At 48.2% G+C, this 17,447-nt stretch overlaps 1 protein-coding gene across 1 annotated transcript; it reads left to right on the top strand.

Moving 5' to 3' along the window:
• The first annotated feature begins 806 nt into the window (after positions 1–806).
• LOC123108094 (protein SPT2 homolog) lies at positions 807–2,737 on the top strand. The gene is made up of 5 exons (XM_044529947.1): positions 807–925; positions 1,030–1,270; positions 1,365–1,487; positions 1,592–1,725; positions 1,826–2,737. The coding sequence occupies exons 2-5, from the start codon at positions 1,048–1,050 to the stop codon at positions 2,492–2,494; spliced, it is 1,149 nt and encodes a 382-aa protein (XP_044385882.1). The 5' UTR covers positions 807–925; positions 1,030–1,047; the 3' UTR covers positions 2,495–2,737.
• The last annotated feature ends 14,710 nt before the right edge of the window (positions 2,738–17,447 follow it).

Raw genomic sequence — 17,447 nt, 5'->3', positions numbered from 1 at the left:
TCACCCATAAAATCACATCCACAACAGAACCACATGCGAAGCAATGGTTATTTACTCTGATGGAAGTGCTCCCCCACGAGAAATTCGTCAAGATGGTTGTAACTCTATGGTTGATATGGTATGCTCGACGAAAGGCTATCCACGAAGGGATCTTCCAGAGCCCTCAAGCAACACATCTTTTTGTTCAGGGGTTCGTTGATGAACTAGGGAATGTTGGTAATTCACAACACCGAGCCACTCCAAATAATCAAGCTCCAGTTGTACGTCAACATAAATCTAAAAGACCACCGCTGGGCTTCTGTAAAATCCATGTCGACGCTGGGGTGCGATCACGAGGAGGATCTGCAGCTGTTGTGTGCAGGGACGAAGCGGGCAACTACTTGGGTAGTTCGGCCTTAGTAATTGAAGGAAGTTTTGATCCAGCCACCTTGGAAGCAGTAGCTTGCCGCGAAGCACTTTCCCTAGCGGAAGATTTGCATATCATGAATTTTGTGGTTGCCTCAGATTGCAAACAGGTGGTCCAGGGCATCAACACGCGACCGCAAGGGCGATATGAAGCAATCTTAAGCGAGATAAACCTAAAAGCTTCAGAGTTTCAATGTATTTTTAGTTTCGAGAGTCGTGCTGCAAATTATGAAGCACATAGTCTAGCTCAATTTTCTTTTTCTAGAGGTTCTGGTCGTCATGTTTGGTTTGGTCGGTCCCATGACCAAAGACGTGTCCCACATCATATGGAATATGATGAAAAAAAGGAGCTCTTTCAAGCATGCAGCCAACTTATTTGGGCCACTAGCTGAGCTTTCCAAAATACATTAGGCCCATTTTCAAGGCTCTTCCTATCATCATCATCTTCCCCCCAAAATCAACCGACCTGAATCTCTCTGCTTCTTGAAATCGGTTGCAGCGGGAGACGCTCGCTCTAACCGTCGTCTATATACCCTCCCTCGCCGTCCTCCCCTCCCATTGTATCTCGTAGCTTCCTTCCTTCCGCGCCCTCCCTCTCCTATTCATCTGTGCGTTCTTGCGAAGCTGTTCAACCGAGGCGAGATGGCGGAAAAGCGGAAGGCCGACGACAACCTTAACGGGACAAGGCATCCGGCTGCGCGGACGGAGCCTACAGCCGGAGACGAAGTAGCCGGTACATCGGCGCAGGCATCAGGGCCGACGGCGAATCCAACCGGCGACGGCATTGCCGGGACTTCGCAGGCGCTTGCGGGGCTGACGGCGGCGACTACAGGCTCAGCCGGCGGCTCTTCCCAGTCCGGTGGAGGTGAGTGCCCAAGAAATCAAAGAATACGCGACGAGCGCGGGGTTCGTTCTTGCGTTGATGCCCGCTTCTTGGATTGTAACGTCGTTTCTTGCAGCTGCTCGCGGTCGCGGGGCCGGGGGCGGGGCGGGGTACAGGGGATTCTCCCAGTCCCAGCCGCATAGGAGGGCGCCGCAGATGCCATCTCAGGGGATGCTCCGGCAGCCGCGGGGCAATCCAGGTACTTTCCTTCCCAAGATGCTCCGGCCGCCGCTGGGATTCTGATCCGTGCGGTCCTTGGTTCTTCATTGATGTCGGAGTTCGATTTCTTGGTTTCTGTTGCAGCCGTTGGGAGCGCGCCCTTCCCGTACCACGCGCCGACCGGCAATGGTTCGCTCTCCGGCCAGTCCCAGAGCCAGATCGGCGGCCCCAGGCAGACAGGAACAGGGCAGCCGCTCGGCCACTCCGGCTCCGGCGGGGTAATTTTCGACGCATTACTTTCCATTCATTCGTTATTTGGGCTTATCCTGCCGCCATGAACTCATTGATTTCTTCTTGGATCTTCGCATTGGTGAGCAGCCTTCTTCGGCGATCTCTTCCGCAAGCGCGCCAGGTGCTCCAGTTTCAGTCAATCCCCTCGTTCGAGCGTGCCCTCGTTGCAACAGGCCCACGATCGTGTTTTTGGGCTTGTCGCCATTGTGCGCGGATTGCTTAAGCACTTTCGTCATCAGCTACGTGCTTCCGCGGCACCCGGAGATCCACTACGGCGGCGCGCGCGCGACGCAGGGTCAGGGCATCTCCAATAGTCACCAGCGCCAGCCTTCTTCCGCGGCGCTGCCACGGGCACGGGCTGCCGTCGGCCCACTCAGAAGGGCACCGACTGATGGCTGGTGGAATAATTGCCTAGCGCTAACCAGGGAGGTTTTGGGCTCGACGCCCTTGTGCCAGGTTTGCTACAACCGCCTCTTCGTCGCCGGCGACGTGCCTCCGCAGCACGCGCAGACCGGCGGCCACGTGCTTCCGAATCCGGTCCCCAGCTACGCGGGTGTGCCACTGGGGCCAGTCCCTGCCAGTGAGCAGCAGTACCGGGCTGAGGCCATTAGGCCTTCTTCCAGCTCGAGCTCGGCCGTGGGTTCGGGCCCGATCTGCCAGGCTTGTGGCCACCCCTTCGGCACCGGCAACAGGGCGTGCAGGTTTTGGCGCCTCCACGGTCCGCCACCGCCACCGCCACCGCCAGGGCTCGGCTAGCTCATATCATATCTCGTCGCTCCAATCAGTACTGTGAGTGAGAATGTCTTGTGAACTCTGGGAGCCTTCTCTGCTTTTGCTCTGCTTCGACAAAGATGCTGCCTTGAGTAGTGATGATTCTTGTGATGATACTCTTATCGATGTGGCCAAATGTGGCAATACATGTAGTACATAGAGTAGATCATATACTTGATTGTTTCCTTTGTCAGTGCTCTGACATTATAAAATGATACTTGCTGTGGATGTCAGTGTGCAATCTGATTCGTTAACCTTTGGTTCCATTCCTACGCTTTGATTTTGCCTCACTTGTCTTGCCAAATGAGTACTCGAGAACTTCTCTTCCTTGGTAGTTGGTACTGATTCAGTTTGAGTTGAGATTACATTTTCTTATACTAGTGATGAAACTGGTGATCACTTCAAATCCTAACAGCATGCTAGGGCCAATACATATACTAGATCAATCGGTGGTTATTTCCCTTTATATCTTTCTGTTCTTTGTTGTCAGTAAATGATGTTTTCTGCAGAGAATAGGTTGATTCGTTAGAGTAACATTTTGCTGTTCCTGACGCTTTACTGTTGCCTCATTTGTTCGACTGATTCAGCTTTTGTTAAACCGAATGAGTGCTCAATTTACTTATTCGGACAATGTATCATGATTTCTAAACCCAGGAGTTTGGTGAATGGCGATATAACATAACCCGATATCTAGGTTTTTTTATTAAGCAAGTGATTAGAGTGGAGGAGTCTCACGATGATTTATGCAATATATATAAAGTTCTGCAAAATTTTCTCTAATAATTATATACAGCGTTGATGTTCATTTTAGAGTTGTACAGTAATGCTAGTCATAAAAGTCCTTTCACCTAGTGGAGACCTGTAGTTTGTTTACTGTGATACTATCAGAAGAATCACCCACTACAGTGATTTAGCTAGCCGGCCCATTAACTGGAGTGTAGGAAGCCTTCGCACAGTTTTAGGTAGGTTCTTCCTCCAATTTCGGAACGTTACGATCTGAAAGATTCCATCCGTTTTTTTTTTCTGCACCATTATATATTTTTTAGTCTTTTTACTATTTTTCTTAGTTTTTAGTTTCTGTTTATTTTTATTTTCCTTCATTTTTTTACTTTACCTCTATTTTCCAAAATTCATGAGTATTTATTTAAATTCATGAAGATTTTCTAAATTTCTTAGTTTTCTACAAAATTCTAAATAGTTTTGTGAATAGTTCTTCAAATTCATGAACTTTTGTTTGAATCCATGAACATTTCTTGAATTCTTGATTTTTTCTGAAATTATGATAATTGTTTTCAAACTCATGTATATTTTTCCAAATTCCTAATTAGAATTCAAATTTGTAATTTTAAAAATCATGATTTAAAATTCCTTCATAATCGTGATTTTTTTAAATTAAAACAATACCAACAGTGAAGAAAAAACAAAGTAAAAATAGTCGCCATGCACTCTCATTGAGGCCATTCCTCGGATGAAAACAAAAGCTTATTCAAAGAACATTGTCCGGCCAGGTCAGAAGTGTCCGTTTGTGAGCACCTTTTATACAATTATGTCCTTTGTCATCAGTAAATGATGATTCCGGAAGAGACTATGCTGATTCGTTGATATTTTATTGTTTCCTGATGCTTTTGTGATGCCTCATTTATTTCACTCATTCAGTTTCTTTTAAACGGAATGAGTGCTCTTTTTTTCGTACTATGTATCTTGATTTTTAAATCCCGGAATTTGGCCATATAACATCACCTGGTATCTATGTATTTTTAAGCAAGTGCTTTGGAGTGAACTCACGTGATGATTTATTGAATATACTAATATTAGGCCTGTAGTTTGCTTACTGTGATACATATTGGAAGAATTGCCTACTGACGTGATTTAGCTAGGCCGGCCCATTAGCTACAGTGTATGAAGCCATCGCCAGTTTCACGGAGGTTCTTCCTCTTGTTTGGGAACCGAACGCTCGATTTCTGAAAGATTCTGTCTGGTTTTCTCCCCTGCACTAGTGTATTTGGTTTTATTTTAGTTTTTACTAGAAAAATTACTTGTGCGTTGTAACGGGAGAAAAGGATGCAGAGCCGACCCGCGATAGTGTTGAGTGCCTTTATGGGAGGCCACCATCGAAGGGGGCGTTGGCAAGGTGGAGGGAATTAACTTGGGCAAGAAAAGATTGCAATTGATAAGGAAGACTCGGGGGAGGCTAATGGAACGGTTCCAAGCGGTGGCAACGGAGCAGGTGAGCTACCCAGGCAACTGCACGAGCTAGAAATTTTCGACTTTTTTTGTACTGAGTGAGTAGATCATATATTTTTTAGAAAAAGAGGATGACCCCCGGCCTCTGCATCTAGGCGATGCATATGACCACTTTATTAATTATTCTCACAAGACCTTATAAAGTGATACAACAGTAAGACTAAAGCCACCGTCTAAGCAACAGACTGTCGCTACACCTATCCAGCTGATGAAGGGGCGCAGATAGCCTGGGCCTAATACCAAACAGACATCGCAGCCAAGCCTAACATCTAAGACCCGAGACCCCAACCTAGCCACTTGCCGGGTCTAGGGCACACACTGGTCCGGCGTGCTCTCAGAGGCCGCCGCCGCCAACTGCCACCACTCCATCTTTAGAACTGTACCGATGCATCAACCTTGCTCGGTCTAGCTATCGTCGACGTCACCACGGCGCCCAACGGCACCTCCTCCCTGCGCGCAAACAGCTGAGCACGTCGCGGTCGCCACTGATACACCTCAGCGCCATGCTGCCAAGTACCACCAGCCGACACAGCTTGAAGTCCTTGGAAGATCTGTCGTGCGTAGCACCTGCCGACCAGGCATGACAAAGCGTAGCACCTGTCGGTCAGGCATGACGTGACATCTCCACCGAAGCTCTGTGCAAGACGAAGCCGCTCCACCTCCTGCCTCTGATTTCCAGCGCTGCTCCACAAACGATGCTCCCAAGAGAGAAACGACACCGCAGTGCCGCCATCGTTCGAACTGGAAAACCAGATCATAGGGTTTCCCCCGGAGCAGCACGAGTGGGTCGACAGTAGTTACAAAACGATGCCTTCATCAAGGTAACGGCGCAGAACGCCGCCATCGCCCGCCATCGGCTCGGTTTTCACCGGCAACTATGTCTCCCCGACTCGTAGCCGGGACTAGATTACAGATCACAAGATTCGATCATCCAGTCTCAGGTCGACCACCTCCAACGTAGGAGATGACCACCACCGCCATAATCCTCGTGATGCGATGCAGACCCGGAGTGCTTCAGCGAGCCGTCGCCGAATCCGATGAGATGCAGCAGTTTGAGGACGTAATGGCAGCCCGGGACGCGCCCCGGCCGCCGCTGCCGCCATCTCGTACTACTCCCGCCGGCTGCAGCCAAACCCCCCACCGCGCCCCGGCCGCCGCTGCCCGCCATCCTTGTCGGGAGAAAGATCCAAATCAGGACGCCGCCGCCGCCTCAGATCTCAGGACGCCAGAGGAGGTCCGCCGCCGCCGCGCCACGGGGCCTTCGCCCAGCGACTTTGCCGGCGGCGGCGGAGGGAGGGGGGTGCACGGGGAGTCGAGGGAAGATCGGGATGTCGCCGCACGGGGTCGGGAGCTGAATCACGAGAGAGAGAGAGAGAGAGAATCCTCTCTGTGTATCAGAGTGAGTAGATCATATACTTGATTGTTTCCTTTGTCAGTGCCCTGACATTATAAAATGATATTTGCTGTGGATGTCAGTGTGCAATCTGATTCGTTAATCTTTGGTTCCATTCCTACGCCTTGATTTTGCCTCACTTGTCTGGCTGGTTCACTTTCAGTTCAACCAAATAAATACTTGGGAGCTTCTTCCTTGGTACTGATTCAGTTTGAGTTGAGATTACATTTTCTTCTACTAGTGATGAAACTGATGATCAGTTCAAATCCTAACAGTATTCTAGGGCCAATACATATACTAGATCAATCGGTGGTTATTTCCCTTTATATCTTTCTGTTCTTTGTCGTCTGTAAATGATGATTTGTGCAGAGAATAGGTTGATTCGTTAGAGTAACATTTTGCTGTTCCTGACGCTTTAGTGTCTCCTCATTTGTTTGACCGATTCAGTTTTTGTTAAACCGAATGAGTGCTCAATTTACTTATTCAGACAATGTATCATGATTTCTAAACGCAGGAGTTCTGTTTCAAAAAAAAAACCCAGGAGTTTGGTAAATGGCGATATAACATAGCCCGATATCTAGTTTTTTTAAGCACGTGATTTAGAGTGGAGTCTCACGATGATTTATGCAATATAAATAAAGTTTTGCAAAATCATCTCTAATAATTACATACAGTATTGATGTTCATTTTAGAGTTGTACAGTAATGCTAGTCATAAAAGTCCTTTAACCTATTGGAGACCTGTAGTTTGCTTACTGTGATACTATCGGAAGAATCGCCCACTACAGTGATTTAGCTAGCCGGCCCATGAATATTTCGTCCGCGTTGACAGAACAGGCAAGGTACACCATGAGCGCCATGGATCCCCTCCCTCCCTCCTCCCTCGCCTCCTCCTCCCCCTCCTCCCCTCCTTGCCCTAGCCGTCCCGCTCCCCGCCCTGACCCGCTGGCCGGTGCCCGGTCATCCCCCTCTCCGCTTGCAGGTGCTCTCTCTCTCTCTCTCTCCCCTCCCCTGGCTCCCCGCGGGTGGGGTTCTCCCCTCTGTCTTCTCCGCTGCCGGTGCTCGGATCCCGTTTCTGGGCCCTTGCGTCTGATGAGGAGGATTCACGGTCGTCGGTCCCTTCCCCCTGTCGTCTCGTGCCTTGTGCTGGGGGGGGGGTGGTGCCTTCCGCCGCTCCTCGTCCCCGCAAGTTCGCTCCTGGTGGCCGGGGCCGGTCGGTGGCCGCGTCTTCGTCGGTCGATGGCTGGATTCGGATCTCTCGGCGGCGGCGTAAGTCTGGTAAGTTTGCTGTTGCGTCACCTGATCTCGTTGTCCTGGGCAGTGCGCCTGATGGGGAGCTTGGTGGCCTCCCATCCCCCTCTCCTGCAGCCTCTGCGGCGGCCTCGTCGCCGGCGGCGGCGACGGCGGGGTCGCTGGTGGCTTCGTGTAACCTAGATCTCGATTTCTCCGCGGTGGCCATCGGGCCGCGGGACGTCCCCTCAGGTGGGCTTGATGGGCCTTGCGGTTTGCCGTTGCCCAGTGGGCCTGCCTCTCCTCCCCCTCTTTCGTCGGTAGCAGATTTCCCCCCTCTGGTCCCGTCCGGCCCAGTTGGGCCCATCGTCCGGGTTCCTGCTCCTCAACCTTCTTTGGCCCATGTGGCGAGTCGGGCCCAGGTGGGCACGGCTCGGACGGGCTATTTATGGATCCCCCGCGGCTCTTCCTCCCCTTTGCTAGGGTTTCCGGCTTCCGCTTCTGATCTGCGCCGTCACCGTCTTCCCATTCGTCGCCTCATTAGATCCTCCCCACCTCGACCCCTCCTCCTTCCTTTTGCTGTGGTGCTATCCATGGACAAGTCGCGGGGCTCTTCCTGCGAGGCGCTCTCGGGCAGCAAGCGACGCCGTGAGGACTCCCCTTCCTCCGCGGTGGATCTGGAGCTCGAGGCTTCGCTCCGTTCCAAGTTGGAGGCGGAACAGGCGGCACGCGAGCAGGTGGCTCGTGACCGCGAGGCTCGGGCTTCGGGTCCGGAGTGGTCGCAGCGCTCGAAGAGGGTTGGTGTGCCCGGATCCGGCCCGCAGGGCTCTGGATCTGGCCATTCTCTCTCTCCGGTGCTGGACCCGTGGGAGGCGGCGGTGGCCTCTGGCGGTGGTGTTTCTTCGTCTTCTGCCTCCCTTCCTGCTCCGGGAGTGGGCCGCGGTCCATCTGCTCCGTCGCGCCCTCCTCCTCCTCCTCGCTCGGTTGGGGTTGGTGCTGGTGCTCGTCCGCCGCCTCGGTCCTTCGCGGGGCCGGCGCGTCGGCCGCCCGGTCCGGCCTCTGGGCGCCCCCTTTTCCGGGGATGGGGGATGGGATCCTTCCTCCTCCTCCGTCGCTTCCGCAATCCCGCCCGTCCTCTGCTTCCCATAACAACCCCTCGGCGCTCACCTGCTTCGCTTGTCACAGGCCTGGCCATTTCCAGTCTCGCTGCACCAACCCTCCTTTTTGCCTGATCTGTCGCTCTGATGGTCACCTCACGGTCAACTGCATGGCTAGGCAGAAACCTCCCGCGGTCATCCAGTTCGGCTCGGGCCTCCCCGGTTGCGCCTTTTTCGCCTTCGACGGTGACCTGCCTGTCCGGGAGGTGGCACCTGCTCTGTCTAATGCTGCGATTGTTACGGTCAAGGATCAAAAGATTTCGCCCCAAATTCTTCTGGAAGGGCTTCGCATTTGGGATGAGGCTGGATGGGACTGGCAAGTTGTGCAGATATCTGAATTTGAGTTCTCTGTGGTGTTTCCCTCCAAAGAATGTTTGCGGATGATTGCCTCATGCACTAGCTTCACCTTGCCCCTCAATCAATTGGTGGTTTCTGTTAAAGCGGCTTCTTGCAGTGGTACGGCAGTTGGTCCTCTCTCTCAAGTCTGGGTTTTGATTGACGATTTGCCTGCTGGTCTCCGTTCGTCTGCTTTTCTCATGTCTTTCGGGGTTCTGATTGGGAAGCCCATCGAGGTGGATGAAGACTCTCTGAACAAGGTTGGCCCTGCTAGGATGAAGGTTTGGTGTGTGGATCCTGAACGGGTTCATGGCTCGATTGATATCTTCCCTTCTCCCAATGGTATTAAGCTTCGGGTGCGGGTGGAGGGGGCGGCTGCTTTTCAGACTCCACCTCCCCCTCCTCCCCCTTCTAACCCTTCGGACAAGCATGATAAGGAGGGGGACGGATCTCTGGGTGGCCCTAATCAGAGCCATGGGTCTAACCTCCGCTTCACCCAATCTGAATGGGATGGTTTGGCAGATTCTGAACGTGAGTTGTTTCAATCCCAAGCTCCCTCTGGTGTTGCTCCTCGTGATGATTCGGTGATCCCGTCTGCTGCTCCCAATGTCCCTGCTGCTGGTGCTGATATGTCGAAGTTCCCGCCCTGCTCTGCTACCCCCGTTTCTGGTGCTTGCTCCAATCTTCCTGTCCGCCCGCTCTCCCCCACTCGATCGGGAATTGAAGATCTTCCGGCCTCCCCGGCTCGCGATGTGGTGGAATCCCAGTCCCTCCGGAAGAAGAAATCCTCAGTGCGCAAATTCTCGGCTAAGAGCCGGAACTCGTCGGGCTCGAAGCACTCCATGACGGGGGTTTGTCGGCGTCTTGATCAAGATTTGGGATCTATGTCCCGTTCGGGTCCCCATGTTGGCTCTCCTGCTGCGCGGTCGCCTGCGATTCGATCCCCTGTGTCCACGGCTCGCAAAGGAAGGCGGGTGGCGAATTCAGGTGTTTCTGTCCTGGAGCGGGCTGAAAAGCGGGCTGCGGCGAAGGATCTCCCTCCCCCAGGTACATCTCCCGTTCCCTCTGTTGTTGCTTCTCCGGTTCGGTTGGTTCTACCTTCTCTTTCGGATGATCATCTTTTAAATATTATGTCGGATGTGGGGGTGGTGGTTGATTCGTCTGTTGGTTCTCCTAGTTCTCTTCTTGCTATTATTCGGGCTAACGAGATGGCTCAGGCTGCCATTGCCAAAGCCAAAGAGGCCGTTGCCTCTCAGGTAGGGGCTTCTAGTAGTGGTCCGGTCGTGGATGCAGGCGCTAGTAGTGGCCAGCCCCAATCCAACTTGTCTAAAAGGGGCACCAATAAGCGTGCTAAACCCTGCGTGGCCCCTTGCAGGTCGAGCCTTTGAATCAAGAATCTTTCTTATAAATGAGGGCGTTATTCTGTAATATTAGGGGGTTCGGTGCTAGGGGCGCCGTGACCAACTTAAAGATCTGGTTCGTTCTAACTCTATTGACTTTGTGGGGCTGGTAGAAACCTTCAAGGAATCCTTCTCCCCTAATGACTTTTCTGCTATTGTGGGCATGGACAGATTTAATTGGAACTTTTTACCTGCTTTGGGGCACTCTGGCGGGATCTTGATAGGCTCCAATAAAGATATTTTTGATTTTGTTGCTTTTGATCATGGGATCTTTTGGGCCAGTGTTGTTCTCTCTCATAAAGCTCAGAATACTCTTTGTGAGTTTATCGTCGTCTATGGGCCTGCGGACCATTCCTTGTCGCCTTTATTTCTTAATGAACTTTCGTTGAAGATCGATGCTTGTAATTTACCGATGGTTATCAGGGGAGACTTTAACCTTCTGCGGTGCCCTAATGACAAAAGTAATGATAACTTCTCCTGGCCGCTGGCTAATGCCTTTAACGACTTCATTAGTGCCAATGCTATTCGTGAGCTGCCTCGGGGGGGGGGGGGGAGCTCGTTATACCTAGTCCAATCATCAGTCAATCCCTATTAGATCAGTGCTTGATAGAGTCTTCTTTTGTCCCAGGTGGGATTCCTTATTCCCTAGGGCCTCTCTTAACGCCAAATGCATTATCGGTTCCGATCATACCCCCTTAATTCTTGACGATGGTTCCATTAGCCTCAGGCCTCCGGCTAGATTTCAATTTGACGCCTCCTGGTTGGCTGTGGATGGCTTTGTCGATATGGTTGCGGCGAAGATCTCCCTTTCTCTATCATCCAGTGCTCGCTCCTTTGGGCCTTTGGATGATTGGCATTCGTGTTCCTATAACCTGCGTAAATTTCTCAGAGGTTGGTCTCATAATCGTGCGGCGGAGGATCGTCGCACCAAATCTTTCCTCGAAGACCAGATCTTGTCGCTGGATCGCGCGGCTGATTCTATTGGGCTCTCTGATGATGGTTGGGCGGTTCGTTATAATCTGGAGGCTGCTTTAATACAGTTACACCATCAGGCTGAGATTTATTGGCGTCAATGGGGTACTCTAAATTGGACTCTAAAAGGCGACTCCCCTACGGCGTATTTCTTTGCGATCGCGAACGGCAGGCGTAGACGATGTGGTATTAATAGCCTGCTCATTAATGGTGTGCGATCTTCGGAGCAGTCTGTTATTATGGCTCATGTGGTGGATTTCTTCTCTTCGTTGTTGGGGGCTAAACCTCCATCGGGCTTCTCCATTTCTCCCTCCCTTTGGAACTTAGGTCTTAAAATCTCACCCGAGGAGAATGCCTCTTTGATGATCCCTCTTTCTGATCAGGAAATTTGGGATGTTGTTAACACTGCCAATCCTAATGCTGCTTCTGGGCCAGACGGCTTCTCTATTCCTTTCTTTCGGAAATTCTGGCCCCAGTTGAAACAGCTGGTTTGTAATGTTATCCAGGGCTTCTGTCTTGGTACTGTCGATATCTCCCGCCTGAACTATGCAGTGATAACCCTGATCCCCAAGGTTAAGGGTGCTGATGTTATTTCCCAATTCCGACCTATTGCTTTGATTAACAACTTCGCCAAATTCCCGGCTAAAGGCTTTGCGAATCGTTTGTCGCCGGTTGCTCATAGAGTTATTAGTCCTTATCAATCTGCTTTCATCAAAGGGCGTTTCATCCTTGATGGTATCCTATCCCTTCATGAGATTGTTCACGATCTTCACGCTCGGAGAGCTAAAGCGGTTATCCTTAAGCTAGACTTTGAGAAAGCCTATGACTCCGTTAGCTGGCCCTTCCTCAAGCAGGTCCTTCTTGCTAAAGGTTTCGACGGTGCTTATGTTCATCGTATCATGCAGTTGGTCTCGGGTGGCCATACTGCCGTTTCGGTTAATGGTTTTGTTAGCAATTTCTTCGCCAATGGTAGGGGCCTTCGCCAAGGGGATCCTGCTTCCCCTGTTCTTTTTAATTTTGTGGCCGACGCCTTCTCGTGCATGCTTTCCAGGGCGGCCCGTTGTGGGCACATTGCTCCTGTGGTCTCTCATTTACTTCCGGAGGGTGTTTCCCACTTGCAATATGCGGATGATACAATTATCTTGGTGGAGCTGGATGACACCTGCATTGCCAATCTTAAATTCATCCTGTTGTGTTTCGAAGCTGTTTCGGGTCTTAAGATTAATTTCGCTAAAAGTGAGGTCCTGGTGACGGGTGTGGATGAGGCGGAAGCCTTGCGGGTTGCCAGGCTTCTGAACTGTTCTTTGGGTTCCTTTCCCTTTAAATATCTAGGCCTTCCTATCTCTCCTGGCGTGCTCCATGCTAAAGATTTCGCTCCGGCGGTCGCTAAAGTGGGGAACAGGGTGCTCCCTTGGAGAGGCAGATATAATACCAATGCTGGCAAAGTTGCTCTAATTAACTCCTGCTTATCCTCTCTCCCCATGTTTCTTATGGGCTTCTATCTTCTTACGGATGGCGTGCATGCTGGCTTCGACAAACATAGGGAAGCCTTCTACTGGAATTCCGCGGATAACAAACGGAAATATAGGCTGGTCAAGTGGCAGCATATGTGTAAGCCTAAAAACCGTGGGGGGGGGGGGTTAGGTATTATTAATACTCGGGTGATGAACATTTGTTTGCTTATCAAGTGGTGGTGGAAAATTTTAACTAGTGGGGCTGACTCGCTTTGGTTCTCGATTCTTAAGGCTAAATACTTCCCACATTCCAACCCGTTGTTTGCCACCGCGAGGCGCGGCTCTCAATTTTGGAAATCCCTTGTCAAAGTCAGACCTATTTTCCTGGAACATGTTAAATTTAATGTTGGTAATGGGATGGCAGTTCGCTTTTGGTTGGACTGGTGGTCGGGGGATGCCCCCCTCGTTGAGAGTTTTCCGGTTTTGTTCTCTTACTGTCCTAATCCGGATATCTCCATCGTGGAGGTGGCGGCTAATAACTGGGATCTGGCCTTTCGTCGGGCCTTGTCTCCTGAAGAGTTGGAAGATTGGCAAAGTCTCTCTGCCCTCTTCCCCGTGCTCTCGGAGTCGGCCGATTCTGTAGTCTGGCCTCATTCGGCCTCAGGTAGATTTACGGTCAAGTCGCTTTATTCTAGACTTATTGGTGGTACTCCTTCGACCAGATTCTCTTGTGTTTGGAAGTCCAAAGTTCCTACTAAGATTAAAATTTTCCTTTGGCAAGCCTTTCGTGGTTGCCTGCCGGCTGCTGACCAGATTAAAAAGCGCAATGGGCCTGACTCAGATTTCTGTCATCTATGTGGGGCCTTGGAGAACTCTGATCACATATTTTTCAATTGCGTGCTGGCCAAGCTGGTTTGGTGCTGTGTCAGATCTTGGCTTCAGGTCTCTTGGAACCCCTCCTCTTTCTCCGATATTCGAACCCTAGACAAAGCTTTGGTTGGGGTCACCAAGAGGGTGTTTTGGGTTGGCCTGGGTGCCTTATGTTGGGCTCTGTGGACCATTAGGAACAAATTTACTATTGAGCATATCTTCCCATCTAAGCCTACTGATGTTCTTTTCAAATCATGTATATTATTACAGCAGTGGAGATCATTGACTAAGGAGGTTGATCGGGATGCCCTGGACCTGCTCATCGACAAAATCCGGGCTTCGGCATCTCACATCTCCGGACAGGATCCTGTCGTCTAATCCTGGTGGTGCTGTTTGCAGAGTTTAGGTCTCACTCCTTTCCGGCCTGCGCGCCGTGTATGGCAGTTGCCTGTATCCATCCTTCCTTGGCTACTCTTTTATACTTTTCGTTCCGTGCGCTGTGTGCGTTCTCCTCGTTAACTGGTCTCTTTCCTGTTTGGTCTCGTGACGCTGCCATGTGGCTTTATTTATAAAGTCGGGCTCTGGCCTTTTCTCTAAAGCTAGCTGGCCCATTAACTGGAGTGTAAGCCTTCACACAGTTTTAGGTAGGTTCTTCCTCCGATTTCGGAAAGTTACGCTCGGTTTTTGAAAGATTCCGTCCAGGTCTAATTTCTTTCCTTCTTTTTATTTCTGCACCATTATATATATTTTTAGTTTTTTTACCATGTTCTTGGTTTTTAGTTTCTGTTTATTTTTATTTTTCCTTCACTTTTTTACTTTACCTTTCCATTTTCAAAATTCATGAGTATTTATTTAAATTCATAAAGATTTTCTAAAATTTGTAGTTTTCTAAAAAATTCTAAACATTTTTTAATTTGTGAATAGTTTTTCAAATTCATGAAATTTTGTTCGAATTAATGAACATTTCTCGAATTCTTGAATATTTTTGAAATTATGATAATTTTTTCAAACTCATGAATATTTTTCCAAATTCCTAATTATTTTTGAAATTTGCATTTTTTAATTCATGATTTAATTTTCTTTCCATATTTGTGAATTTTTTAATTCAAAATAAACCAACAGTGAAAACAAAACAAAGTAAACAAAAGTCACCATGCACTCTCATTGAGGTCATGCCTCAGATGAACAAAAAAAACCTTGTTCAAAGGACATTGTTCGGCTAGGTCAGAAGTGTCCGTTTGTGAGCACCTTTTATATCATTACGTCCTTTGTCATCAGTACATGATCATTTCGGAAGAGAATATGTTGATTCGTTGATATTTTGTTGTTTCCTTGCGCTTTTGTGATGCCTCATTTGTTTCACAGATTGAGTTTCTTTTAAACGGAATCTCTTTTTTTCGTACTATGTATCTTGATTTCTAAATCCCGGAGTTTGGCCATATAACATCACCTGGTATCTATGTATTTTTAAGCAAGTGCTTTGGAGTGAAGTCTCTCGATGATTTATTCAATATACTAATATTATGTACTAATGATGTACATTTCAGAGTTGTACAGTAATGCTAGTCATGAAAGTAAATAAAGTCACCATGCACCCTCATTGTGGTCATTCCTCGGATGGAAAAAAAGCTTGTCTGGCTAGGTCAGAAGTGTCCGTTTGTGAGCACCTTTTATATCATTATGTCCTTTGTCATCACTAAATGATGATTCCGGAAAAGACTATGTTGATTCGCTGATATTTTATTGTTTCCTGATGCTTTTGCGATGCCTCATTTGTTTCACTGATTGTTTCACTGATTCGGTTTCTTTTAAATAGAATGAGTGCTTTTTTTTCGTACTATGTACCTTGGTTTCTAAATCCTGGAATTTGGCCATATAACATCACCCGGTAATGGTATCTATGTATTTTTAAGCAAGTGCTTTGGAGTGAAGTCACGTGATGATTTATTCAATATACTAATAGTATGTACTAATGGCACACATTTCAGAGCTTTATAGTAATGCTAGTCATGAAAGTCCTTTAACCTATTATTAAGCTATTATTAGGCCAGTACATATTGGAAGAATTGCCTACTACCATGATTTAGCTAGGCCGTCCCGTTAGCTGGAGTGTATTAAGCCATCGCCAGTTTCAGGGGGGGGGGGGGGGTTCTTCCCCTTGTTTGGGAACCGAACGCCCGGTTTCTGAAAGATTTTGTCTGGGTTTTTTTTCTACACCAATGAATTTGGTTTTATTTTAGTTTTTACTAGGAAAATTTTCCGTGCGTTGCAACAGAAGAAAACGATGGGATGCAGAGCCGACTCCGCGGTAGTGTTGAGTACCTTTGTGGGAGGCCACCATTGAAAGGGGCGTTGGCAAGGTGGAGGGAATTGACTTGGGCAAGAAGAGATTGCAATTGATAAGGAAGACCTGGGGGGAGGCCAATGGCACGGTTCCAAGCGGTGGCAAAGGAGCAGTTGAGCTAGTCATCAACCCAGGAAACTACATGAGCTAGAAATTTTCATGACTTTTTTTTGTACTGAGTGAGTTTTTATATATCGTAGTCAGGATTAATAATAAAGCTCAAGAGTATCTGACATTACAAAGGAGGTACCTTGTTCTTTTATTATGTATGCACTTCGTGGCAACCAAATAATATACTCCTTCCATCCCAAAATAAGTGTCTCAACCTTGAGACACTTATTTTGGGACAAAGGGAGTAGATGCAAGAATGCGTTGAAGGGAGATGAACAACGCTCCAAGTAGGTCATGTGAGTTCCAAAGAGGTTGACGTCCTATCTGAAAAATGAAAACAGGAACATTGTATTGTATTTCATGGGTAGTCATTTTCAAAGAAACCACTGTAGAGAAGCGGCATAGCAGATTACTTGGTGGCATCAGGATAAAGTACGTTGTATGGCTCATCCTAACATAAAAGTTACATCCTATATGAATTAAATTTGTTTTGGGCACCATAAAATTGGTACCCCGGAATAAGAAAAATGTCAAAGTTAAGTCAATGATGAGGGAGCAACAAAATGGTAATTAGAATGCAGATTGCTCAATATTGATCATTGACCACTAATTCGGGAAGTGCATAGAGCTGCAGATATAAATGATAATTAGGATGTTGAATGCTCAATATCGATCGTCGACGATTAACTCAAGAAGTGCATAACTTGAGAGAAGGTAAGAGGTCAGTATATGTCAGAACATTGCAGCTACACTATTGCACAAATCTGCAAGAATACCAAGATCAGCCGCACACTAACATGGATCATCAGTGATAGAGAAAAACTTATTTAATAAACTGAAGACCATAAATCTTGAATAAGATATGTGGCACAACATATACAAAATGACAAGTTGGTCAAGGGATCCAACTTTTAAAAATTGATAATTGTAATTAAAAGTATCTCATTTAACAGTTTCAGGTCATCTAACTCTCGCAATGAAAAGCCATAAATACATGCATACATGTTATATTTCATTTTTTTCCCCTCTATGTCCATTTAGTATATCTCCAAAACTAAAAAAGGGCTGAAACATTTTATAAAAAGTTCCGACAACAAAGTAATTAATTTACAGCAAGGGTTCATACATGTTATACGGATATTCCCTACCAAGAATTCAAGCCTAGTTAAGTTTTTACATAAGAATAGTCTGAAAAGACGGGCTAAAAGGTTCACATAACAATAGAATCTCTTCTTTTTTTCCAAGGGAAGAAAGCCTTATTGATTCTCAAATATAGTTTCATTACATCATCTACTAGATAAGAATCAATAAAGCCCGGCCGGGTGATCGACTGGACATTGGCAGCTAACAAACGGGCTACAATATCACTAGCTATGAAGACTAGAATCCTCGTAAATCGCCCAATTTGGCCATCCATCCATCTTTGAG

The sequence above is a fragment of the Triticum aestivum genome, chromosome 5A (assembly GCF_018294505.1).
Source record: "Triticum aestivum cultivar Chinese Spring chromosome 5A, IWGSC CS RefSeq v2.1, whole genome shotgun sequence".
NCBI classification, from domain to species: domain Eukaryota; kingdom Viridiplantae; phylum Streptophyta; class Magnoliopsida; order Poales; family Poaceae; genus Triticum; species Triticum aestivum.
This window is presented reverse-complemented; position numbering and strand designations above follow the sequence as displayed.